Source organism: Falco naumanni, chromosome 1 (assembly GCF_017639655.2).
Source record: "Falco naumanni isolate bFalNau1 chromosome 1, bFalNau1.pat, whole genome shotgun sequence".
NCBI lineage: Eukaryota > Metazoa > Chordata > Aves > Falconiformes > Falconidae > Falco > Falco naumanni.
Window position 1 is genome coordinate 127,303,753 of NC_054054.1, and position 26,633 is coordinate 127,330,385.

At 44.3% G+C, this 26,633-nt stretch overlaps 2 protein-coding genes across 2 annotated transcripts in view; both read right to left on the reverse strand.

Moving 5' to 3' along the window:
• Positions 1-13,184, reverse strand: part of FASN (fatty acid synthase) — a 44,862-nt gene extending 31,678 nt beyond the window's left edge. The window contains exons 1-8 of the mRNA XM_040582302.1: positions 12,978-13,184; positions 7,085-7,231; positions 6,131-6,283; positions 4,650-4,823; positions 3,635-3,835; positions 3,070-3,192; positions 2,296-2,411; positions 1,908-2,042 (exon numbers count right to left, since the gene is read on the reverse strand). Of these exons, the coding sequence (XP_040438236.1) occupies positions 1,908-2,042; positions 2,296-2,411; positions 3,070-3,192; positions 3,635-3,835; positions 4,650-4,823; positions 6,131-6,283; positions 7,085-7,211 (1,029 nt within the window). The 5' untranslated portion in view covers positions 7,212-7,231; positions 12,978-13,184. The remainder of the gene's footprint in view (positions 1-1,907; positions 2,043-2,295; positions 2,412-3,069; positions 3,193-3,634; positions 3,836-4,649; positions 4,824-6,130; positions 6,284-7,084; positions 7,232-12,977) is intronic.
• A 3,333-nt stretch (positions 13,185-16,517) lies between these two features.
• The window catches only part of CCDC57 (coiled-coil domain containing 57), a 43,039-nt gene continuing 32,923 nt past the window's right edge, over positions 16,518-26,633 (reverse strand). The window contains exons 12-13 of the mRNA XM_040582303.1: positions 24,300-24,522; positions 16,518-16,917 (exon numbers count right to left, since the gene is read on the reverse strand). Coding sequence (XP_040438237.1) covers positions 16,694-16,917; positions 24,300-24,522 — 447 coding nt within the window. The 3' untranslated portion in view covers positions 16,518-16,693. The remainder of the gene's footprint in view (positions 16,918-24,299; positions 24,523-26,633) is intronic.

Here is a 26,633-nt window from a genome sequence, read left to right on the forward strand (position 1 = left end):
CTATCAGACATGACAGCCTACCTGGAAGAACAACCAGCATAAACGCATTACTTCAACTCCAGCCAGCACGCTTAAAGTTGCAGTCTAAATGTTTTCATGCACGCTGTCCTACACCTACAATACTATGCACTACAAACTTGCTGTTGCTTTACACAGCATACATATTCATACTTTTAAGCCTGCCATGGTTTATAACACAAGTTAAGAGACTACAGCACAGTGAGCAAGTTATTAGGCTGAGCAGTTCAAAGGTGCAGGTGAATTTTCCCTCCCATACCAGAATTTAACTAAAGTGGCCTTAGCAAGACCTGGTTTCTTTCCTACCTATCAACATAATTAATGGATTCTCCTCAAGTTTGAAATCAGATACTTTCAAGATCTATTTTCCTAACTGGTATCTCAAATATAAGAGAATTTCAAAAGAAAACATTTATGAAAACAGCAGACTTCGAGACAGTTACTGTTTAAGCTTGGTGTAGTTTCTGGCTTGGTCTCAAGGACGCCTGATCTGCCACTCTGATTAATTTCCCAATCTTAAAATACCAAGTACTGCACAACTTCCAAAGAATCGAGAACAGAGACAGAGCTTCTAACATCCTCCCACAGCTTCAGGGACTTTCAAAGTGCCAGATCTGGAAACGAGACCTAACACAGTTTAACAAAAGCATAGCAGAACTGTACTCTAGCAGGTATGATGGGTGCCATAGGGTCTTGCCTGCAGCTGTAACTTCCAGTACAAAGTAAGAAAACTGATTTAAAAAAAACAACCAGAAAACATGGTGTCAGAGAAGTCTTCAAAAAGAGATTGTGGTCCTTGGTTTTGGAGTTCTGCATCCTCTAAGAAACACAGACAGGGAAACAGTATCTCAAAGTTATGATCCTGTCCGGACAGATCATGGCAGAACTGCACTAAAACTGTTTACAGTGTACAACACTGTATGCATGAAGAGGTTTATTTTGTGACTCAGTTATCATTCCTTCTAAGAAGGTGTCAGTCAGAGACATGTGGTGCTCAAAAAAGTAAAACTTTCCTCTACAGGGAGACAGATGCTGCTGCCTCTGTGATTTATTTGTAGGTGATACTATTCACAGCAAGTTGTATCTATTCAGGTCACAATAACCATTTTAAAGAGCCTAAAATTCTAGCAGTGACAGTGTACGTGACTTCAATTTGCATGGTCCTAAGGCTGTCAGTAATAGGCTTACAACCAAGTGTGAACATTAACTAGCGCTCTGCTAAGCAGTTTAGCAGCCAGAGCCAATCCGATGGTCTGCCCACAGCAGTAGTGAGCAGGCTGGTTGCCAAGACAACCAGTTACTCAAGCTCCCCAAGAACTCACCTGTGTTCCTGCCAGCATAAAAGTGAAGAGAAAGAAATGATATAACCCTGACAAACAGCCAGAAGGATCAGCTACCCTACTGGCATGGACAGCCCACTCTGCCTTTTATCTTTGGTCATCACTGACTACTCCAAATGTTTTAAGTCCCTCTACTTCTACGCTCCTCAAAACCCAGATGACTTACAGCAGAGCTCTGCTGGAAGGCGCAGTGTAAGGATAACCAACAGTGACCCCAAAGCCTTTATTCTAAGCAGAGTTACGCTCCTGTAGAATTCAGTAGGAAGGGGGAACTAAGGTTTGTGAGAGTGCACGTGCACACTTCTGCACACACGCAGCAGAAGGCCACCTGGGCATCTGTGTCCAGCTTGCAGAACAGCCACCTGAGCTTTTAAAAGTATTTACAGGTGAAGCAAGAAGTAGATAATTAATGAGAATGACCCAAGTTCTTCTCATTAGTAGTGAACATATCTACCCTGGATCAGTGCAAATTTTCCTTAAAACAGACATTAAATAACCCACACACTGTCATGTTCCACCCCCAGTTTTCCTTCTCAAGCCACTCATTACCTTGGCTAATGCAGCAAGCCCAGAGGCAGGCTCTGGATGACCCATGTTTGACTTGGTTGACCCAATCAACAGCGGCTCTCTCTCACATTGACAGAAAACATTCACAATGCCATTTACTTCCTGTGGATCTCCAACCTAGCAGAAAGAGGATCAGAAAGGCTGTTAGCCAGCACCTCCAAAACACACTACAAAAGAGAAACCTGGAAAGATTAAGATGTTTGGCAAAATCCAAAAGTGGTAAAGCAGTACATATTGTAGTAACTGACAGATGGGAGACATATAGCTCCTTTTGGAAAAACAGAGAATAATGTGATGGAAAAGCCTGTCAAGCGATGCAAAGGGAATAAGGGAGATGAAACCCCTCCAAACCCAAAGGGGCCATGCTGACCTTGGTGCCTGTCCCATGAGCTTCAACATATTCCACTTCTGCAGGGTTGATACCGCATTCCTTGTACAAAGATCTGACCAGCTTCTGCTGCATCTCTCCAGATGGGAATGTCACACCTAGGACCAAAATTGTTGTCAATTCCTCTCTCCCATCAGATATTTCCTGTTAGCACCCTTTTTAGCACCCTTTCAACTGCTTGGGGCTACCAGGTCCAAAAAAAACCAAAACCCAAAGCTAGACTTTTTCAGGATTTACACCAATGTCCTTAGCACCAAACACAATAAACCTCCCAGGCTCTTTGGAAAAGCAGAGGAACCAGAAACGGACCTGAAGCAATGGGCTAGACCAGTGTGGAAAGACATGGGTTAACAGAATACTAGGACATGTCTAGATCAAGCAGCACATATGAACTTGGTGTTTCCGTAACTGGAGAGTGGGAAAAGTGGGACAGCAGTAGGGAAAGAGCCTTACAGTCATAAAACCACCTACATTCCTAACATCAGTGCAGAAATTACTGCAGAGATGTCCAGAGGAAGGCTAAACTAACAACGGGACATTCCTGTTACTTGGTACAGTTGAAACCACCACTTGTCTCCTTCAGCTTCTTTACAAAATGGGGTCCTGAACTTTGCATTACCAAAGAAGAAAAAGAAAAATCAACCAGTAAAAAAACCTTCACACTTCGGTAGTACCCCACAACAGCCCGTTTTTGATGACAAAGACTCTAGACTGAACAGTTCTGTACATGTCACTTTTCAGAGGCTCAAGGCCTACCTTGCTCCTTGAAGCCATCAGTGTTACTTCCAGCATTGACTATTGTGGCATAGATACGCTTAGCCATAGATCTCTTGGTCAAAAGAATGACAACGACAGCTTCAGAGCGACAATATCCATTTCCTGAGATCAGAGAACAAACAAGTCACTAATTCTGCTCTGCTTTGAATAAAGTGGCAGAACACCATGCAGTAACGTGCTCATTCCTGAGATATGACTTACAGCAGACCACTTAAGAGTATGACACAGCCAGTTCTTTAAAAAAAATTAATGTCCTAGAAAGGATCACTGCTCATCACAAATTATGACAGAAAGTTTCCATCAGGAGACAGCTATTTCCTTTCCCCAATGGCTAAGGAATGAACCACATAGTTTCTTCCCCACAGTTAGTTTTCCAGGTTCAGTGGAGCATGCACCACAGATCAGGCCCAGGGTACGTCCCAAACACTGCGCCTAAGGACCGTTACAAGACTGGCTCTTTGCTGTATTACAAAAGTATCTGGTCACAGACTCCACAGTAAGTTCCTCTCAGACAACATGACCACCTTTTGTTCTAATGCCTTACCTGAAACATCGAAAGCCTTGCAGGCACCATCAGGGCTAAGCATACCCAGCTTCATGAACTGCACAGAAGTGTTGGGTTTCAGCAGAAGGTTGACCCCCCCTACCAGGGCTGCACTGCACTGTCCATGACGAATTGCCTTATAAGCATTTTCCAGAGCCACAAGACTAGAGGAGCAGGCTGTGTCAATAGTTATGCTTGGTCCTTACAGAACAGAAAGTGAAAACAAAACCGGTAAAAACCAGCTTTTATTTCCTAGAGTTGCTACAGGATGGGATCACGAGAGAAACATATTTTTAAAAAATTAAGTAAGAGTTGCTTCAGAACATAACAGGTACTCCTGATACAAGGGGAGAAAAGAATCACCATCTCTGCCTATTCACCAGGTAACAAGGGATGAGAAAAGTATGGGGGGGGAAAATGCAAAGTGTGGCTTTAAGGGTATTTCTAAAATTCTGTCTCCATCAAAAAGAGGTATTGTAGCTTCACATGCAGGTCTCACTTATTTCCCCATTCTCAGCAACAAATATCCCTCCCCCTCCCTGGTCCCACCCTTGCCATTATCTCTGTTCTCTGCTGCTCTTGGGAACAAGGCCCACCCCCTCTCTTCTCTTCAATGCCATGTCTATGCCTTCAGTCACATCATTCTGGTGGCTCTCCCACTTCACTCAAAAAAAAGCCAACTGTTCCAGTAAGTTTGTCTCTGGACTAGCAGACTTCTGCATAGCTTGACACCAAACAGCAGTCTAAGGTCTGAAAAGGACCTAGGCCTTTTTATGGAGGCCTCCTGACATCATCACCTTTCAGATGAATGCTAGCTATGCCCAGAAACTAAGACAAAGCCTTACAGTGAGTGTTATCACAGTTAAGTTTTCTGCTTCTCATATGCCTCCTTACAGTAGTTACATGCTACTTTCTCATCCCAAAAGGGTCTACGACATCATATCCATCCCACTCCTCTACAGAAACCACGGTACAATCATGCTCAAATTGCATCAACAGTTTTGGGGGCACTTACCTGTTAAGTCATAGAAGTAGGAAATCCTGTTGGCAAACATAGCACGCTGGCAGCCAGTCATACTGTATCCTAAAAGCTCTTCTGGATCTTGACTAAGGGCTTCACCAGCTTCTGACCCACTGGCACCAATCCATACACCTGCATCTGTGCCACGGAGGGTGGCTGGATCAATACCTGTGGGGATATTGGAAGGTAGATTACAGCAGACAAACTTATAATAAGGGGCAAACTGGGGAAACACCAAGTACGCTGGCACCAGCTCATGAAATACTACTTACTGTCTCTTTCAGCTGGCCTGCAGTACTTTTCCCTTACCTACAGTTATCTTCTATCTGTTTCAGCTGCAGACCTTACAACCCTTACTGCAAGAGGCCACCAGAATTTTGGTGCTGCCTTTTGGCAAAGACATACTGTTACCAGAGACAGCTTTTCAGCTTTGCTGAGCATTGCTAGTCTTGCGTCAAAAAGCATATGGACCATGAAAGACAGAAACACTGATCAGAGAAGCTAAAAGCTGACTTCCAGTGCAGAGAAAAGGAGCAGACCAAAGGGGAGAAAAATCACAGCACCTGGAATGTCATGTGAGCACATAAGTATCTACCTGTAACCACAGACAAAGCCCAGATCTGAAGTACAAGACAGAAGGGAAAATTCTTAAGCACAAAAGCCAACAACCAGAACAAGAAAGAACTCTACTCTAAAAAACTGCATAGCAAGCTCAGCTTGCAGCTGTCTCTGCTGGTTCCTCTCTGTGCTTCAGGAGTCCTGGAGACAAGCAGAATATTCAAGCCTCCAGACTGAGGCTCAGCAGCAGAGGAGCAAGTGTTAATTTTAGTAAGTCAGTACCAGTGAGGTGGTTCCAACTTTTTCCCATGTGCTTCTTATGTTCAGACATTAAACTGATTAACATAAAGAACAAACTTTTTGGTTCTGCAGGTAAAGAACTCAAAAGCCCAGAACACCGGTAGCAATGGAGGAAAGAGGCTCCAATTTCTGAAAGCACGCTTCCTGGGCAAACCTTCTATAGAAGCACATCAAATGCCAAATTTTTTCTATGAACCTGGCCAACAGACAGGAATACATCAGGCTATCTGCCATTCTTTTAGAACATGGATGAGAATTCTAACAGAGACATCTTTCTTTTGCACTACAGCCATGCCTTTAACAACAGGATCTATTACAGAATATTAGATCAGAGCAAAACACACAAAAGCTCTAGAACTGTTAACTGTTTAAATGTTTCTGTTGTACTGACTGGACTGTATGATACAGGTAGAGATTTGCTGGCAGTCAACACAGATTTCCTACTTTGAGTTCTAGAGAACAGTTTTCTTCTAAACACCGTACCAGTTCCGTGGCCTGCTCTCTAATGTGATGGCTTTCTCTTTAATTAGAGATCTCATCACACAAGCGCATGTCTGCACCTGCTGCACAGAGACAATACAGCACAGTTCTCCCTCTTCAGTCGTTCAGCTGCTTACCTCCATCCAAAATAGCTTCAAAAGAAACTTCCAACAGCAAGCGAAGCTGAGGATCCATCGTATGAGCTTGTTTGGGGTGAACCCCAAAAAAGGATGCATCAAATTTGCTTATATCCTTGAGCTTTCCATTTCTCTTGGGCAGTCCATAAATTCCTGTGAAGAAAAATTCAACACTGCGTCACACAATACATCAGTTCTGAAGCAGCCACCAGATGACACAAAAGCACAGAACAACCACAGCCAATTCCTTGTTGCAGTACCCAGACCACTGCACAGCTATCTGCCTACCAAACTCTGAACCTCATTTGGAAATGAGAATGCTGCATTAACAAAAACAACTGTCATTTGTAAGACTCTCCTGGATATGGCAGCAAAAGACATCTATCTGGTTTAAGCATTTTTGCTTTGGAAAGTTGTACCAAGCACATAAAGAGAGTCCAAATCAGCGGTTCCAGTCACTCACCAGTGAGAAGGAAAACAAAATCTACTTTTCACTTCTGCAAATCACTAGCTTGAATTGACATACATGTGCTGAACACTTCAGAAAGACAATCAGACAGAAAAGAACATTGTAAAAAGCCATAAACCACAGGACTGGAGTCCCTGTGCTACTTCTGAACCCAGAAAAGCATCAGAGCCATCTTACTGCCACAGCTATCAACAGCAGGTACAGGATTAACCTTGCCTAGCTGCCCTGTCACAGTATTCTTCTGTTTGGGAGCAAGCTACATATTAATCTATAAGCTAGTACTACATAGGACATGACGTTATAAAACACACTGTCTGAGAACTTCATAAAAGCATTCTGTTCCTGAATTTCTTTATAATCTGTCAGAAGTGAATTCAGAAGCTCTGGCAGGGTTTTGCATCTGATGAATCCTTTCCTTTCACAGAGTAATTCCTCTGAAACACTCAGGACGTGGGGCTCCAAAAGCAGAGACAATAAGCACTCACCTGGCTTCCACCTCCGATCATCCTCTGTGACCATATCGACTCCATTAAGCAGGTTCTCCCAAAACTCTTGCAAGTTCTCCGATTCTGGCAGCTTTCCTGCTATGCCTGCAATCACCACGTCCTCCATCTTTGAACTTCTCCCTGTTGCTGAGATCCACAAAGCAGTAAGACTAGTAAGATTTCACACAGAGAAGGAGAGTACACGTGTCTCTTGTCTTCCTGACATGTTGTGACAAACAGGCATATTTGCAGCAGAAACACCCACATGGGAACAGCCCTTGGAGTTTCTACTAAGAGAGACAGACATCCCAACTAACCAAATCAACTGTAAGATACATGGGGTCAGTGAGGATGAGAAAAACTCATCCTCAATGGATCACTGGGCTCCAAGAACCAACAGTTTCTGCATGACAACTAGAGAGTGAACAGGTCTAGCTCTGCTAAATGCAGAGCCTCTGAAGTCAGCAGAGAAGAAAGATGAACATGCTGGAGCAGAGGTGGGTGGAGAAATTATGAAATACATATAGTAAAATACATAATTACAAGGCAAACCTAACAGGTAGCCAAACAAGTTCTACAATCATTCCAAAGTTAAATGCTAACTTAAGAATCAATAATCAGAACATTTGTTGGAAGGAAAGGAAAAAAACCAACACCCCATAACAAAAACCCACAAAACCCAACCAACCAACCACACACAAAACACCCCAAATGACCCACCACCACCACCCCCTCAAAAAAACCCCCAAAGAACATGCACACAGGCAAAAACCCACACAAAAGCCCGAAGATTACAATGAAGTTACCATCATTTTAAATACATGAAGCAAGAAATAAGTTCTACTTGTAAAGTGTTTCCCAACTGGACCCTGCACTGCCGCATGTGTAGAGGACTGGGAAGGGGGAACCGAGTGTATGTGATAGAGAGTGCGGCTTTAACCTACGAGTTGGCAGAACCGATCTGGTTTCCAGACAGGATGAAAAACCTTATCTGTTGTCCCAAGGAATTTGCATTCTAAGACACCAATCTCAAACGCCACAAGACAACATCATGCTGCATAATGTGGCATCGCGGGCCATCCATACAGATCACAACACCAAGAGACACTTTAATCTATTAGTCACACTCATTTATTTTCTATAACATGAAAAATGTTAACAATGAAGCAGAGAGAAAGCAAATTAACCTGACGTCTCCATTAAATTCAAATTATAGTATGCAGATCCTAAATAGACAAGTTAAGGGCAGAGGGGGAAGCCCCCATATATATATATACACACACACACACATATATATGGGTTATTTTTATATATATTTGTGTATATATATGGGTTAATTTATATATATATAAAAATATAAATAAATAAAAGTGGTTGCATGAACAGAAGAGGTAGCAAGCATTCATAGTAGCTCCTTCAATAATTCTTCTGGTAAGCAGAGGCAAAACATTCTTTAGGGTTAATGTGTGGCATTTTAACCAGTGAAAACCACAGAGAAAACTGGCTATTCAAGTAGCTAAAAGTCTGCCTTAAACTTTAAGGAGAAACTTTGCCACAAAAGACCCAATGTTTGCCCTCGCCACGCACCATGCTCCTCAGTGCCATGGTGCAGGTGCCTTGCTCAAGCACTGCTGCTGTTGCTCGACCATCTCCTCCACAAAACAGCTCCAACGGATACTCCTAGCTTTGTACTTGTTTCTCCAACCCAAGACATTTAATTTCTGCATTGTTTTTCGGCCTCTTTCAGGAGTTCCTGATGCTTCCGAGCAAGAACCAGGCCTCCCCATGCACACCCTGCCCAGGCACAGGGCCCTCCTGCTGGTGGGGTGCAGAGCCACCAGCGCTGCCCTGCCACGACGCCCCGGTTCCCCCTACCCTTCCCCTCTGCAGCTGTTGCCCGCCACATCTGCAGGGTAACTCCAGACTTATGCAAGACTGGAGCAGAAGAGCAGATTGCCTCACCCAGTCCATCCCTCTGGGAGCAGGCACACAAGTGCTCCCAAAAGGATGTTCTGGATTTCCCAGTCTCCTGCCAAACACCCAGACCAGAGCACTCGTGTTCCAAGCGGGTTATGCATTTAGGAAAGGAAACACCAAGAGCCAAGCATACAAGGCCCTCGCCAAGGAGCCATTCCCCAAAACTGAAGCTGGCAGCAACGTGCCAGGCCCACGCTGCTCTGAAGGGACACCTCTCAGTGCCACCCACCAGCCTGGGCCAAGTCAATTTTGCCACTGCCATCGCTAAGCGAGGGCCACGGCATGGCCATGCTCGTGGGAGCCCCGTGCACGGGACGGAGAACAGTTCGGGCACGGGGCTTGCAGTCCCAGCGTCAGACAAGAGACCCACAAGGGGATAATGTTAAAATGATTCAACTCAGCTATGTGGCCAATGATCTCTAGGGAAAGCAACGCAATTCGTATTTCATGGGACCAAAATGTCACTTCCCGGATTGTTCCTTCCTGCCCCACATCTTTCCCTGGAGTATCAGAAAACCTCCATCCAGGTACAGCCAACCTTGACAAAACGTTCTTCTGAGGCAGTGAAATAATGGAATTTATCAGCAAAGCAGTTTTTGCCAACATGTTGTGAACGTAGTTGAGCAAGACTGTGTCAAATGTGGAGAGAAAGATGCTGCAGTAATCAAAATTTAGAACAAGAGCCAAGAAGTTAATTTTAGCTGGGTGGACGGGTAAAGAAGAGTCACAACTTAAGAATTTTTATGCACAAAAAGAACTCGAGAGATTTAGACTTGATAGAAAGAGCTCCAAATGCCTATGTCTAAGATAACATACAGATCTAGCAGCAGACAGCAGCAATGATTTGCTGTGGAAACAAGAGTGAAAAGAGAAAAAAAATATCATTAATATTAATCACTTTTTATTCCAGGATGACTTAAAGTAGATGTTACGGCTACGAACAATGCCCTTGCTCTTCTTTGACAGGAAGTAAGTACGTAAACCATTTTAGAGTTGATTTACTTTACCTCCAAATGGTGTATTACAGTATTTCACATATTATGAGACTCATTTTTCCTGTAGAGCATTTTTAGACTACAAACAGCACACTGACATATTTTTAAGTATAAGACATAGCACAGATAGAGGAAAAAAAATTGTTTCTACAGAGGTTTTAAAGGAGATTGGAGTACAGCAAACACGAAGAGATTGTTCCTACTACATTTGATGAGCAAGGTGATCACAAGCAACAGGTCAAAAAAGGAGACAAAGATGACAGAAAGGGACAAGGAGGATTCTCAGATTTCTTAAGGCTGTATTTTGCTGGATCCAGCATCCTTTTTCCCCTGCTTCCCCATGGTTTTGCATGGCTTGAACTCTGTGAATCCTTCTCAGACAGCCTATATTTTTAACTGTGGGGGGAGAGAAGCAACACCCCCCACACACCCATCAGTGTGACAGACACCCCAGATAAGCGTAAACTACCACCTCACTGGATTTACACAATATTTTTTAGCAATAATATTGCACTGCTGACTCATTCCGTCTGTGACCGGTAATAACTAACAATCCCTTCTGGTATTATTGACTAGCAACAACTTTCATCACTTCATACCTGTGCTCTGGTTATCTGCCTCCCACATTAGCCATTTGACAAGGTTGGTTTGTTTATTGATACAATTTCCTTTCTCCAATCACATTGCACCTTCTTAATCTTTTTCTCTGTGTACTAGATACCTATTGGTGTGATGTTAGCTTAATGCTGTTACCAAGGTTACCCTTAAGTTGAAATACTGCTCTCCACTGCTTTTAAAACAATTGTCTTTCAGTACCTCACTAATCCAGCACCAAAAACATTATCAAGACAAAAAGTATTAATGAGTTTTCCACCACACCTGGCAGCTGTACGTATATTTTTCCTAAACAAAACCTTTAATCTACTGTTTCCCTACAAAAATATCTGTGTGTCCATTAAGCTTGTGAGCTTTTAGAGGGGGAAAGAAAAAGACAGACAAGAAAAACAAAAAAGCAAAGGTAAAATCAGATTTCTTCTCCCACTCATAACCCAACTCACCAACCACATAAGAGAATGCTTTTCTTATTCTACTGTACCTATGTCCACCTGAAGTTCTGTGAGGAAAGGAGGAGGAGAGGGAGAGAAGAAGAAACAACAAATAAAACCCAAATCTTGTTTTGCCTGATGTACACTTCTTCTCAGACAGGAGCACAATGTTTATTTCACTGTTATTTTGATAGCTGTCATCATGGTGGGATAGAATCCTCAAAGCCAACTCTGATGCTCTTTCTAGGCAGTCTAAATCTTTACCATTTTTGAAAGTCCCCTTGTTGTAAAATGAAACATCCATGACTCCTCCGTAGCATCCTTCCAGCACAGGAACAAGGATTGCTTTCTTGGTTTTTCAGTATGACATCATCATAATCCAGGTTTCCTAATTTCTGTAATTTCTGAAATTTGTAGTTAAAACTATCATTACATCTTCACTTCATTTGTACAGAGAGGTAACACCTGCCTCCGAAAGCCCTTTTTACAAGGCAGGTAAACACAGGCTGCTTCTCTTTTTTTTTTTTTTTAAAAAAAAACCATTTGGCTACCATTGATCTACATACTATAGTTTGGCTTTAACGAAGACTTCTTAACTGCCTCTTTCTGTTTCAAGCTGGGTTTGTCCCACTGGCCGCAGAAGAAATGAAAACCGGTGCCTGTTTTCGCGTTTACAGCGCCCTGCTGGTCTGGGGACGCAGCAGGGTGCAGCGCCGTTATCCCAGAGAAGTAGGTTAGATGCTGCTCCTGGAACCAAGGCAGCTCGGCCGGCTCCCAAATGGCCACAACCGATTTATACGAACACTGAAGCCCTCAGTACTGCTGCATCGTGTCCGCAACGTGCCCGTGCCCGCCCGCCTCCCGCACAGCCGCCCCCACCGCACCGCTAACCCCCGCCCGCTCCAGGGAGCGCCGGGCCGGCAGGGGAAATGCGAACCTCGAGAGCCGGGGCTTCTCCTCCCCTCTGGTTTTACAAGGGACGCCCCCGAGCCCCCCCCCCCCCCCCCCGCGGGCTGACACCCGCCGCCGCAGCGCTGCCCACCTCGTACACAGCGCAGCTTTCGGCCGGGGAGCGCCGCGGCCGGCACCCCCGGAGGCCCCCCCGGGGAGGGAGTGGGGACACCACCACCCCCCCCCGCGCGCAAACACGGCCGCAGGGGTGCCGGTCCCGCTCCCAGCGGAGCGCAACGGACCCAGGCCGGGGCCCGGTCGATGGGCTACCTCGCGTGGGCGACTGCTTTACATCCAGATAGAAGAAGGAAGCTCAGCAGTACAGGGACACCGCTTCGGAGACGGCTCCCCAGCGCCCACCGACAAACCACGCCAGCCACAGCCAACGCCGCACCCCCTCCCCTGCCCCCCCCCCCCCGGCCCGACGGGCGGCGTAGCGCCGTGGCCCCGCTGCCAGGCCAGCACGGCCCCTTGCTCCCCGCTGCTGCTCGCGCCCGGGCTGCGGCAGCGCGGGGCCGCCCCCCGCCGGGGAAGGGCTCCCGGCGGCTGCGACGGCCCCAGCCCGGCGGTGAGGGGTCGCGGCGGCGTGGTCCCCGCCCGCCGCCAAGATGGCCGAGCACCAGCACCACAACGTAGCTGCTCAGGCTCGTTCCGCGCCGGGCAGGCGGAGCGGGAGGCTGGGACCCGATACACACCGCCAGGAAGGGGGGGGGGGCTCGCCTCGGCGCGGCCGCGCTGAGCCACAGCGGGGAACCCACGGCGGCCACGACGCCGGGCCGCAGAACGTTCTGGTGGTGCGGCAGACACGGGCCTGGCCGCGGAACCCCTGCGAGGCCCCGCACGGCGCAAGAGGGACCCTCCCCGGTGCGCCTGCCGGCCGCAGCGGCCCGCGGAGGCTGCGGCTGTCCCACTGCCCGCCGGTACCTGCGCAAGGGCGGAAGGCTTCGTGCCGAGAAGACTCTGGCGCCGAGCCGCGCTGCTGCGGTGGCCGGTGCTCCGCTCTCACTGTCTCCCTCTAGCTCCCAGCGCTATTTAAGCAGTCGCCACCTCCAGCGGCCACGCCACATGGGCTGATAGTTTACTCCTTGCCGCAGTCCAATGAGAGCCGGGGCAGGGCCGCCCCGAGCCGGCCCCGGGGTGATGCCAGCCCCTGCCCGCCGAAGCAGCTTCACGAGGAGGTGGGGGGCCCTGGCCGGGCCGGGGCGGGCCCCTGTGCCGGCGGCACGGGGCCCAGCCCGCGCGCCCCGCCCCGCCCCGGAGGCCGCGCTCTGCTGGGGGTGCCTGGCGCTGGGCGGGCCTGCCTGGAGAAGGGGGGAGGGGGGAGGGGGGGGGGGAAGCCGGGGGGGCGCCCACCCGCCGCGGACACGGACCGTTCTGCGTTCCCGTCGTCCCGCGTGAGCGCGCAAGGCGGGGGGGGGGGGGGGGGGGCAACGCGGCCCGGCGGGAGGGGGGCGGTGGCCGCCGCTCACAAAGGGCCGGGGCGCGGGGCTGGTCGCGCAGCCCGGCCCGGCGCCCAATCCGGAGGCGGCGGCGTGTAGGCGGGGGCGCGGCGCCGCCAATGGCGTGGCCCGTGGGGCGTTGCTAGGCGATGAGGCGATGAGGGGCCGGAGGCGGGTGCAGCGCGCCGCGCTTCACGGCGGCCACGGTCGTTCACCCCGGCGGCCCGCGGGGCCGGGGTTACCCCCGGGCAGCGGGCACGCCGGCCGCGGATGAGCTGCCCCGTGCCCCGGCCCGTCGCGCCGACGTCACTGGCGGCGGCGGAGCGAGGCCTGGGCGGGCCGACGCAGGGGGTGGGCCTGCGCTCCGCGGTGCACCCACCCCGCCTCGGGACGGCGGAGAGGTCACTCCGTGCGCGGGTGCCGCGCTTCCACCTTCTCGGTAACTCGCACGCCTTGCGTTAAAGCGGAGCAGCGAACACATCTGAATACCCTCCGCTGCTACTAAAAAAATATTAAAAAAACTTCAAACCCACCTCCCGCTGGCAGCCGCAGGCCCGGGGCGCAGTCGCACTCCGCCCAGGTCCCTCTCCCGCTGCGCCCCCGGTGCCCGGGCTGCGGCGCGGCGGCAGCGCGACCTCTGCGCGCAATTTGCGCCTTTACCCGAGCGTTCCTCGGCGCTGTCGCAGCTGTTTAACCCCGCGGTAACGACCACGACCGGCACGGGCCGCAGCCCCGTGCAACCCAGCCGCGGCCGACTCGCCACCGCCTCCCTCGGAAAGCGCCCCAATTAGCTGAACACGATGGTCTTAATATGCCCCCATATCCCCCCTGTGTTTTGTACGCACCGAGCACAACCTCCCCCCACAGGACACAGGATCCAGGCAGCGTGTCCCTGTTACCCGTTGTTAACAGCCACACTGTTAATTTTCAGCCTGCTGGTACACTGGTTTCTTCCAGTTACTCTGAAACAAAGGTACAATGATTGAACTACTAATTTTTTTTCCTATCCCAAGTAAAGCAGATGAAACAATCGAGTTATCATCTTCCCTTACCTACAGTTGCCTTAAGGAAACCTGTTTCTCAGGGAAACTGAATAAATTAAAGTTGTGTTTCTGGCAAGAGGGCTGCATGACCGGGCATGCCAGGTGACACACATAGTGGGGAGGGGGGGGGGGGGGGGGGGGGGGGGGGGGGGGGGGGGGGGGGGGGGAAGAGAAGATGGACACACACACCAAACAGCCACAGAAAAAAAAACCACCACCACCAAAAAACAAAACCCCTCAAATAAGCAAACAAAAAACTAAAACCCTGCAAAGAAACCTACACAAAGGCATTTCTGATGCCTGCAGCCCATGAGCTTATACCCACAATACAGGGAATAAAAAGTAATAGTTTCTGGGCTCAGATGCAGCATTACAAAGATGACTGAACACACCACGCGCTTTCCAAGGCAACACTGCTTCCAGTACCTGTACATGCACAGAATCTCACAACACTGAAATATTGCACATCTCCACAGTACAATATTGAAAACAGAACTGAAAATTTTAAAAATATTTTTCAAGATAATATAAAGCTATTAAGAACTTTAGAATTTACACATTGTGTTCTAGAAATAACCAGAGAGAGCTGTAACTGGTATGATCTGGGCCAAAATTCCTGTACTTGTTAGAAACCACTATGCTCTGAGCTACAGAAAGAGCCCATTCAGGGCCTGGTTCAGGGGAATGCATCATGTTGTTCCGGCTCATGAACAATGTTAAATGTTGAATCCAATAACAGGATTTTCAAGTAATTAAATGATTTAGAAGCTCACCAGGTCTCTCAGGCCTCATAGTGGCTTGGTAACATCACAATGAAATTTACTGCAGATTTAGCATCCGATTATAGTATCATAGCACCTCTGCACTGAAGTAAAACATTTTCAGCAGGGACTAGAAAAATGATTATTCAAATTCTCACAATGATTATTACCACACTGGCAGATACCAAAGACAGCAGCTGTTCGCAAAAAGCACCAGGAAAGCATTTCTAAAAAGAAAAGCGCTACAGAAAAAGAGTGCTCATGGGCAAACAGCTCTCTTCCCTCATTAATCCTGTTTAGATCTTACACATTTTTAGCAGCAACTGAACGGTATTGTTCACTTCAGTGATACCACCCACAGAATCAGAAAATCGCTTAGGTTGGAAGGGCCCTCTTGAGATCACCTAGTCCAAGATCACCCTCAACCCAAGGAGGGACAGCTCCCAGGACCACGTCTAGTTGGGGTTTGAGTATCTCCGCAGATGGGGACTCTGTAACCTCTCCGAGCAATCTGTTCCAGGGCTTGACCATCCTCCCAGTAAAAAAGTTTTTTCTCACGTTTTTCATAGGTGGAGTTCCTAATTGTAATATCCCAAGACAGCTCAGCATTACTGGAAATGTTACAAAAATACACTGATTACTTGCTTCAGTGTCCTGACACATTCAGTTACATAGACATCCCTTGTTAGATCACAACTCATTCAGGTTTTCTTTTAGTTTGATCTGTTGTAAGACTTATTTCTTACAGTGCTTCTGTATGATTCCAAATGTTTCTAACTAATGTGTTTTCCACTGCTTTAAACTCTACACAATCTCTTGTCAAAGAAAAATTACTGGTGTGACAATAGAAGCTTATTTTTATACTCTCTCACGCTGTCTGAACAAGTGGAAAGAGCTATGGAAGATGACAATCAAATATAGATTCAGGTGTAATCTCTTCAAACCCCTTTCTTTCAAGTAGAAAGATAGCTGCACAGGATTAACGGTTGCATTGTTAATTATAAGTAAACAAGTTGGTTGAGGCATCCCACTTCTAAGCTTAAATCACATCTACAGTTTCTCAACAAAATATTTGCTAAAGACCTGCAAGCCCTGCCTAAAGGCACAAGGCTTTACATATGTATTAACTGGGCATTTCTAAATCCATGATGCAAGCAATATTTAACATATATAATTAAAATCAATCAGTATTAGCAGTGACGACTAATCTCACGATGTACATGGATTAACCCTTTATTTTAGGGTTTACAGTATGAAACAGGGTATTTGTTCTTTCTTCTGGCTGCAACTGTCCCAACTCAACACACAAAAATGAAGCCTATATTTAGATCAGATTCATGGATTTCGAAGTAGATTAACAGCAGGCATGGACCTGGAACTTGCTGCCAAGAAAGAGATCAGTCTTTAATATTATAGTTGCGGATTTTTGCCATGTTAGAAGAGATTTTGGGGTTTATGGGATGAGCACAAGATAAATTCCTGGATTTTAGCTTCTGCTGAACTTCCAGCCTGGTTCCTCTGACTGTCAAATCTGCAGCTGGCATTTCAAGTTTATCCTTGGCTTTGATATTTTGCTGAGATTCTTCAGATCGCCCAGTTGAATGTATAACTGCAAACTTCACTGATGAAAAAAAGAAAGAAAAATACTTCATACTTATGTTTGTGTTTAATTATGAGACTGAATAGTTGAAGAGAACTGGTTTACTCTTTTTCTCTAAATACATTGTTGCCATAGTGCCACATTGTGGAAGTCTTATATTAACAGAACCATTTCTGTACATAGGAGGCACAGAACTGTCCACTAAGGCTTGCTACGCTGGTGGTATAAAACATAGCAGCATCTCCTGCTCAATCCTCGCTTCACCTGTACCTGTTCATTCTCCTTTAGCACCAGGCTGCTTAAAAGAGGAGAAAAGAAGACAGCTGGGGGGCTGGTGTAACCGTTCAAGGCAAACACTACTTGTCTCTTCAGCTGTTTTTAAACACCACATTTTACAAGTTTACCCTGCTCTCCATTGTGAGAGAAGATACATATCAACCAAGGCAATACCAACACACTGGACAACACAACACAGAGTTAGGCCTACCTGTTCCCATATTGTGAAACAGTGATAAAGTAGTTGGCTGCAATAGTTTGATCAGTTTCAAGACATCACCAGCAGCCATAAAAGCTGCAGTAAAACGTGTTTGGATATGCATGATCCAAAGGGCCCAAAGGCAATTCTGTGGGCTTGACAAAGCTGTACTACTATTATCATCATTTTTTGGGTTTGGTTTGTTTTTTTTTTTTTATCCTCTTTCACAAAGGCAGGCATTTATTTACTGTGGAAATCCTCGTTTTTGTTGCCCAAAATATCCGTGTGTATTGGACAGGACTAACTCAAAAAGTAATACCTTTGGTTGGGAAGCAGGGAGACTGGTCTTAATGCCAATCAAGAGTCCATTTTGCAGCTTCTCACATAATTGTCTGAAAACCACTATCTCCAACTAACTGAACTTCAGTCTTACTACAAGTTTCATTAGGTAAGATAAGTGGAATTGGTCTATCACAGTATTCACTGTAAGCTATAGGTAGTATGTATGGGTGTTTGGCTCCAGGCACTTAATCCTTATTTTTCAAGGCATTGAGCTTTTAGCTTTAGATTTTATATGGAGAGCCAAAGCAGACAGCAGAAGTAGTCATAATATACCTGCGATAACACATACTACATTCATACACATACATACAGCACTCCGTACTAGCTGAATTTTTTGAGTATGACAGGCAGGCTTCAGTCCCAGGTACATTCAATCACAGAGCAAGAATATAAGGTATAAAAATTGAGAAAGATAAGTTATTCGTAGGATAAGTAAAATTTCCACAGTCAACAGAACACGGTAGAAAGTCCAAACAGAATTCTGCATGGCAGGAAATACAAAATATTCTTGAACTATGGAATGATCTATTGAGAGTTTATATCTCTATGCAAAGCATGGCTAGTGTCAAAACACGACAATGTTCAAAATAGTTTTTATGTTCAGGCTTAGCTTGGACCAGCTGCTCACTCACGTGTGTGCAAAATCTGCCCGAGTCAGCCTAGTGGCATCTGTTACCACAGGTGGCAAAAGCTCAGTGGACTCCTGTGCCATTGATGCGAGATCCCGTTGTTCAGCTTGCCACCTAGTGGGTACCTACAGATGTAGAAGGTATGACAGGATGCTAGAGCCCATGGAAGACCTTTGCGTGTATTTTCCTGCCTGGAAAAAGGACTTTAATCATTAGCATGCATTACCCTAGACCTCTACCACATCTAGCAGATAATGAAGCAGAATTTCACAACTTCACCAGTTTAGAACAATGGAGGCAGCAGTGTCTGAAAGGTACTGGATATGGCCTCAAAGAGCATTTTGCTTGAACAGGAGCCACAGCAGAACAGGATTACCTCTTGTTTGTGGTCGAAGTAATAGCAATGAGCAGATCCACAAATAGCATACAGTCAACACACAGTCTGTTTTGTTAAATACTCCCTCGGTTTGGAAGGGTCTTTTGTATTCACCAAGGGGATGACTTTCAGAAATAATGACGGAGGCCCTAATCCTGTAGATCTGAAGGCAAAGTAATCAAGCACCAATGCATCACATGTGTCCCTTTCTCTGAAGTCTTCTGTATGCTTGCTCTTGGCATTAGTAGAGACACTACAGTTACAACTAGTAAAGGCTACACTACAGTTACAACTAGTAAAGCCTACTTAGGTGTTTGGAACAATACCACAGAACACAAGCATCCTATATGGTTGTTGCAAGGTTTTGGAGTGTCAAAAATCCGTGTTAACACAGAAATTTAAGCCCATGAAATTGCAAACTTGTAGACTTAGCTCTACAAAATAGAAAAAGACGAAGAACCAACACTTCAGTATTAGAAATGCTATTTAAAGTGAAATATCCTAAGGGAACACTGAATAAGGACCTGCATATGTTCTGTGTGGAACTGTTCACAGGTGTGAAGCACTTTAAATAAAATCAGCAGGAGTATGCACTATGCAGTAAAATTTAAATGCAGTAACTTGGTTTTCACAAACAAACAACGAAAAAGCACACCTACTTTACAAGCCTATAACTTAACTTTCAGAAGTGACCTCGGCAACAGAGCTGGTAAGATCACAGCTAAGAGCCTAAGCTGCTTTTGAAAATGGACCTTTAGTGTATTGAAATGCTTAACATATCTTTTATTTGATGTGTGTTAACTACAGTCATAAATTAATATTCACAGATAGTTTTTTTCAGAACTAGAGATATACAGGTAGACATACTGTATGAGCAAACTGGAATTTCCCCAGATGGAAAATTTCATTTAAGAAACTTGTCACTGGATATTTCCTTCCAGCTAACAGTGCTTCTGAAGGAACACCAACTCAAACAAGTTCCTATTCAGCAGAAGAACATTTAAGTGAAGAAAATTTAACTAGGGGATTAGTTAATATTTGTGAAGCACTTCAAAGATGAAGTTTTATGTAACACAGAAAAGAAATCATGAGTCTTTTTCTGACTGGAGCCAGAATGAAGCCAGAGCCAGAGCACTCTTCTTGTTTGTTAATATTTTACCAGATTCTTTCTCTGGCCAGCCTTTTACCCACATGGATTGTTCTTAGAACTGTCAGTGATGTCAAAGCTGTTGAAATTCTGTCTAGTGTGGAAACACTTAAGATAACTTTTGATCCATAAAGTGTAGAATTTCAGACCACAGAGCTTTTGCAAGTAACAAGAAACATAGCAAAAGAAACTCCCCTCTCTAAGTTCACATAGTAAACCAGAAAAATTACTTTGCTTCAAAGCAGCTCAATTTCATTCTTTGTTAGGCTACAATGTACACTCAAATTAATATGCCCAGGACAGTCCTGAGTATCTGTGGAGGTGGGGTTTCTCAAATTGTCCAGTGGGACCATCCACCACAGCTTGAGCCCTCCTCTGGCACAGAAAATACATTCCATCCACCCCACAAAAGTGTATAAAACAAGTGACTAGCAGGGACGTTCTAAGTGCAGATACAGCTTGCCTTACGCTCTTACTCGCTCTGCACTGACCCCAGCCTCTGTTGACTCAAGGAGACAAGAGGCTGATCAGGAGCTTTTCACACGGTACCACAAGGCACCCTTCACTCTAAATGCAGCCTTACAGTCGAACTGTAATAGGTGATGTTTGCCTTTCTCTCCAGAAAAACTAGTGCCTCAAATAGCAAGCACAACCTTCATTAAGCTAAATTACTTGAAGAAAAATAAATTCCAGTTTTCTAAATGTTCTACAAAGCTTCCCCTCCTCCCGCCTAACATTTATTCTTAAATCAAAAAAGGCCCTATAGCCCACGGGTGAATGGAGATACCGGGCAGCATGTACAGAAGCTAATCACACCGTTGTATACGTGTGTCATGAGTTTCAAAGCAAAGCACAAAACTATTCTGACAAGCAGCTTTTCTTTGAGGATGCTCTGTCATCAACATTCAAGGTGCACATGACATGGATCACCAGGCAAAGTCTACCACCTGCCCTTAACCTCTGGGACAGGGCATATAAAAAGGGAAGAAATACAGAAGCGTATTTTTTACTAGTACAGTCTATGTAGCTATGCAACCTGTGTAACTAGTACAGTCTATGCAACACTGATGCTTTTAATATCTTTGTGGTTTGTACCCATCTACCTCTGCAGCAGTACCTTTTTCTTTCAATTATACAGAATAGTAAAAACACCTTAAAAAGGAACCTGTGTTCCTTTTAACCCCTTTCTTTCTAATTAACATAGAAATTATTAAATCCATCTCATTCCTGCAGTACAAACTAAAAATCAGCAGGTACAGTAAGGAGAGAGAAAATTAAAATATCTCACAGCCTTCTGACTTGCTTGGAAGCTTCCACAAGTTCTGAATTCGATGGTGAAATGAATAAAGTATATAACAGTCCACTTCAGTAATTCAGTGTTAACGTGTCATCATAAACACTCCAAAACATATTAAGTCATTGAACTGTGTTGCAAGTTGGAAACACAGCAAACTGCAGGGCTTACTTGACATGCCAGGCATTTTAAGTCCCGATAGGCTGCTTGGTACATGAAAAAAAAATAAGCTGTTCAACAGGTTTAGAAAATCATTCTCACACTACAGTAGTTTGTTTCACCAGAAATACACATAGAACACAGCTACTGGTGTGACAGATTTGTACATAGCTGAACTTGCAAAAGAAATGTTTGAATAAGTAAGCTAACTTGCTGGCTTTGTTGCAAATCATTTTTTATTACTGAGCTTTCGAATCTATGTGCGCGTCACATATCTGAAAGCCCTGTACTGAGTCACTCCGTCTTAATGACAGTTCTGCCCACTGTAACCATGTATTTGATGGATGTATTAAATTCAAGTGAGTTGTTTTAAACAGGCAAGATGTAATTATTTTTCCATAGCTCAGGCATGAAAAATAACGCAAGCCTGTGCTAAAAATCTGAAGCAGAACTCCTTGAAAATCTTGTATATTCTGCTCTGAGGTGACTTTCTTCCAAAAACGGAAAGATTTTGCTTTCACATTCTTCTTTTCTGAAATGCAGAATTCAGTCTGGTAGAATTAAGGAGACCATTTGGATGGTTTTCTGGAGGGAAAAGCTAAGCAACATAAAAGTTTTTACAAGTAATATTCTTGCAACGCAGTATTTCAGGGCCTGTATGTTTAAGTAAGAAAGCTCCGCTCCAGTGTTCTTATGATAAATCTGGATGCAGAGATCAAATTAAAGCTGTTCTCAGGAAAATATCACCCCCTATTGATGTTTCACTTGCTTCACATTGGCAGTATTATCTTTCCCTTTTGTTATTCTCTAGATCCCCAAAACTGTACAGTAAGTTTTGCAATGGTGGCTGGAAATTTCTAGACATTAAGAAACTAGTGTCCTTGTAAGGCTGCCAGTGGTGTTGCATCATGCATACAGCAGCATGAAACCACATGGCACTATCAGTAATGTTTCAAAGACATCCTTTTGCTTATCCTGTCAATATAGGCCTGACCTGAAATACTCTTCCTATTTCAGTTCCAGCCTCACGAAAAAAGCACATGAATCATGACTGTCAGCACTATGTCCATTCCAGTCCTACAGGTCTGTCAACGCACATTGCTTTGTCCCTGCAATGCACTGCTGTTGTGAATAAATACACTTATAATCCATTCTTCATTTTGGAAGCCCTTTTAAATATTTTTTTTTCTTGTTGTGTGCTGCTTAATATGGTTCATTGCGTCTATACACTGATTTAAAAATATTTGTAATGTGGGTTGGAAAGAACCTCTGGGTGAAATGTCACAGTGCTCATTGCTCCCTGCTGCAAATGTATGTTGACACAACTTGTGTCCATTGCCTCTTCTATTTTCACTGTGCACCTTTAAGACTCTGGCTCTGCCTTCTCCAAAATCCCTCACTGGGTAGTTAAAAAGCAGCAATCAGACCACCCATTGACTCTTTCTCTTCCACCCTGAACAAGCCAGCTCTCTAAACCTCTTGTCATGTAACACATTCCAGTGCCCCAGCCATCTTAGTAGCTCCGTGCTGGACTCACAGTTTGTCAAACCAGAAGGTCCAAAACTGGAAACAGTACTCCAGATTTGGCCGCACAAGTACCAGATAGAGGGGAACAAACCACTTCCCTTAACCCACTGGTTGCATTCTTGCTCCTGCAGTCTGGTATGTGGTTAACAGCACATGAGTATCTATGTAATGGTAACAGGTCACTATTAATACAAAGCTTATTTGAAAAGCCTAAATGGCTGCCATATTACCCCACAGCTGCCATCAGATCTCAGTAATAATGATGGTGATAAAAGTAATATCAAAACCAAAAGACAGACAACCCACAAGAGCCCCACAACACTGTTAGAAATAATTTACTGAAAGCTACACTACTTACTAAAAAATAAAAATCACCTTTACTTGGAACATTCTGGAGAAATGTTTGTCTATAAAGACATTTAATACAGAAAAACCTACAGTCCTGGGGAACATACTCCATTATTAGCCATTCCTAAAGTTTTTTTCAGTATTATAATTTGAGGCCATTAGTTTTTGCCCCATCCACAGCAGGTGTTAGTACAGTTTTCCAAAGTTTTGCTGATGAAGAATTACTTCATAAACAGGCCAACAGTCTGGGAGACATAACATTCATCTGCAATACACACTCAACATAATGGCTACCATTAAAAAGTTCCTTTACAATTCACCTGTGAGGAGGCTACACTTCACTGCTCGTATCTTACAAATGCTGCTCCTGCTAAAGTTTCCAAGAACATGTGGTGCTTTTTTGTAGAAGTATAACATTGATTACTGTTCAGTCTATGGCCTAGGTTTCACCTTCTCCTCTCATCCTAACCCTGATACTGACATGTAAGATCAGGATGCTGTCTTGCATATAAGAAATTTTCTCTGCTTTTATTATTTTCTGTTACAACTTGCTGCACTGAACTATAAAATTCTAGTGAATAACAATACCTAGTTCCCTGTGTGCCCACAGCATATACCACATTATGCCCATGATCTCACTTTTGGCCTTTAGGTCTTACCACACCAAGCAGTACTGTAGCTATTAACCTGCCACAAAAATAATGATTAAGCAATGATTTGCTAAATTACAATTTGATCTAACTGTCACTTGGCAATACATGAAGCATGCAATTCTCAGACAGACACTTTCATATCTGCCCCAGATAAGTTTTAGACTATGTCAAAACAGAACGGTATTTTGCATTTCCTGGGAGTATTCAATAAAAGGGGAGAAGTATTTGCAACAATGGCATTAAAACCAGAGCACCATGTAGGCATTCCTGTTAATTCTCACTCCTGCTGGCAACAATGAAACTCCCTTCAAGTAATTCATTAAGATCTTTCAGATTCTGATTACAGGACTGCAACAACAGTAGCAGTTTAGTGGAAGGAAGCAGAATCCACTACCATACTTCCGTTCTTCCAGAAGAGTGAAATACTGCAACTGCTTTACAAAGCATGCTTACCTTGGTCAGTGTTCTCTTGAGGACTGAGAATAGAAGGGCTTGATCCCATTTGTAAAGTTTGCCAAATACCTTGGCAGAAATGACGTGCTGTAGATGAAGAAAGCTGGACCTGCTGGGCTTGACTAGGACTCTGTCTGAGTGGCTGACTTTGAACTACCTTTGAGGATGTATCTGCCTTTCGTTGTTCTGGCCCATGATTTTCAACAGAGAAATCCAGCTGAACCTGTTCAAATTCAAGCACAATCTTACAGAGATACAATACTTTTCACATCAAAGGCATCTGAAAATTCGTTAAATCTCATAGTAGTGCCTTGGTCTTGGAAAGATAGAAGGTTTCAGCAAGATGCAAGACAAAAGAAAATAATTATTTTTCATTTTGAAAGGTCGCACAAAAAGTTTAATTACAACATCATGAAAGTGATTGAGAAACTCTAGTTTATAAAGTGTGAACAAATACTGTTCCGTATGGCAACAATGCATAACTTAAATATATTATTAAGTCTTTCAGGAGATGACTGTTGAGCAGCTGCAATTGAAAAATCCAACTGAAAGCAAATTACACTGATGATAAAACTGCACTGTACCTCCGTGGATGGTAATTCTGTTTCTCCCCCACAGCTGCTGGGAGCTTTTTCTCTCTTTAAGCTAGGGCAGGCAGTTAGAGAACAGATCTTTGAGGGGTGCTATTGCTTTGCATACTGCAGCTCCTAATATGAAATATCAGATTAACACAAAAACACTCATGGTCTCTAAAAAGAATATATTTATAGCTCAGTTTGCTGTTACCCTTCTAGATTTAAAATAACCAGTTAGAAATAATATTAAACAAAATTATATTCCATTCAGATCAACAACAGGGTCAAACAGGCAAAATATCCTCCTAATAAACCTCTTACTAAATCTGTTCAAAATCCACATTTCTTGCTGCTGTGACTACCATCCTGCTTGTTACTCAATTTTATATTGTCAGGGTCATTCTTCACTTTTGTCTTTTCCCATTACTAGATTACAGAAGAAAAACTTCCAAGGAAGTCCTAAAAAACCAAAATAAAGCAGATATTGAAAAGTAATTTGTAAAGTGAGACTTGATGAAAAGTGAACTGTTTCAGCCCTTTAAAAGGAGGTGAAAATAGACATGAAAGTCTTCTGCTACATATTTAAGACTAAAGAAACAAACCATAAGCCCATCATATAAAGTAACTGAAATTCTTTTAGGTATTTATAATTTCTCTCAGTTTTTGGTAAGGGTCATAATCTTGAACACAGAAGCAAATGTAGCCTGGCTAGAAAGAGTGATTACCTAGAAGAAAACACCCAAACTTGCATAGCAGTGTTTGGAAGCTCAAGCCAGGAGCTCAGCTTCAGCACAGGAGCTGAAGACTCAGCAGGTAGGATCTGAGTAAAGAGCAGACTGAAATGAGACTATAGAAGATGAACAGCTTACACATAAGAAGGGCTATCCTTCTTTCCAGTCTGAACAAATTCCAGCAGTAACAGGGATGATCCCAAAGGTTCCAGAGCTGGAAAGATCCTCAGTGATAGCCACTTCAACCATGAACTCCAAGCAATCCATGAGCTAAAGTGGTTGAACTACTCCTGGAGTTTAGCACACCATCTGAAAACTCACAGTCAAATGCTGCCTCTTCAAGAACCCTGGACACATATTTTCAAAATCTATCTAGGCTTACAAAAGCAAGAACAACCTTTAATGGTTTTAAAAAGAATATGGCAGGCATGAGATGTCAGAAAAATAGCAAACACAGTACTTAGCTCATTAAAAATAAGGCAAGGGAAGACTGGGATGGATGGGCAATGAATATTCACTGATCTTGGTTTAAAAGTCAGCTAACTCTCTTTCACAACTCACCTAAAGAGGTGAAGAAGGAAAAAAAAATTGTGAAAAATGTGCATTTGAATTTGGCAGTTTTGCCCAGATCTGGAAATCACTTTTACATAAGTTTAGTCCAAGCATTTAGCTAATCCTTTTCAGACATTGATCCAAGAGTGCACAGATGAAACAAGCAGGCTACAAAAGCTCTACTCAAATGCTTTGCTGGACCCTAATCTGCTTTGTAAATATTATTGCCAGTGTTGGAGTTTAGGAGCTTAAGAAACAGTTCATCGAACGGAAAGTTCAAGTGAACAAAGCATGCCAAGCTTGTGACTTTAATAAGATGTTCAAAAGCATCCTGAATAAATTACATATCTATCCACACACACACACATATATATCCACAAGTATATCTATATACCCACAAATTATATTGTAGACACACAAGCACTCTGAGGTGTCCCACACCTGTTAGCAGACCACTTCCTAGGCTTCCTGCACAC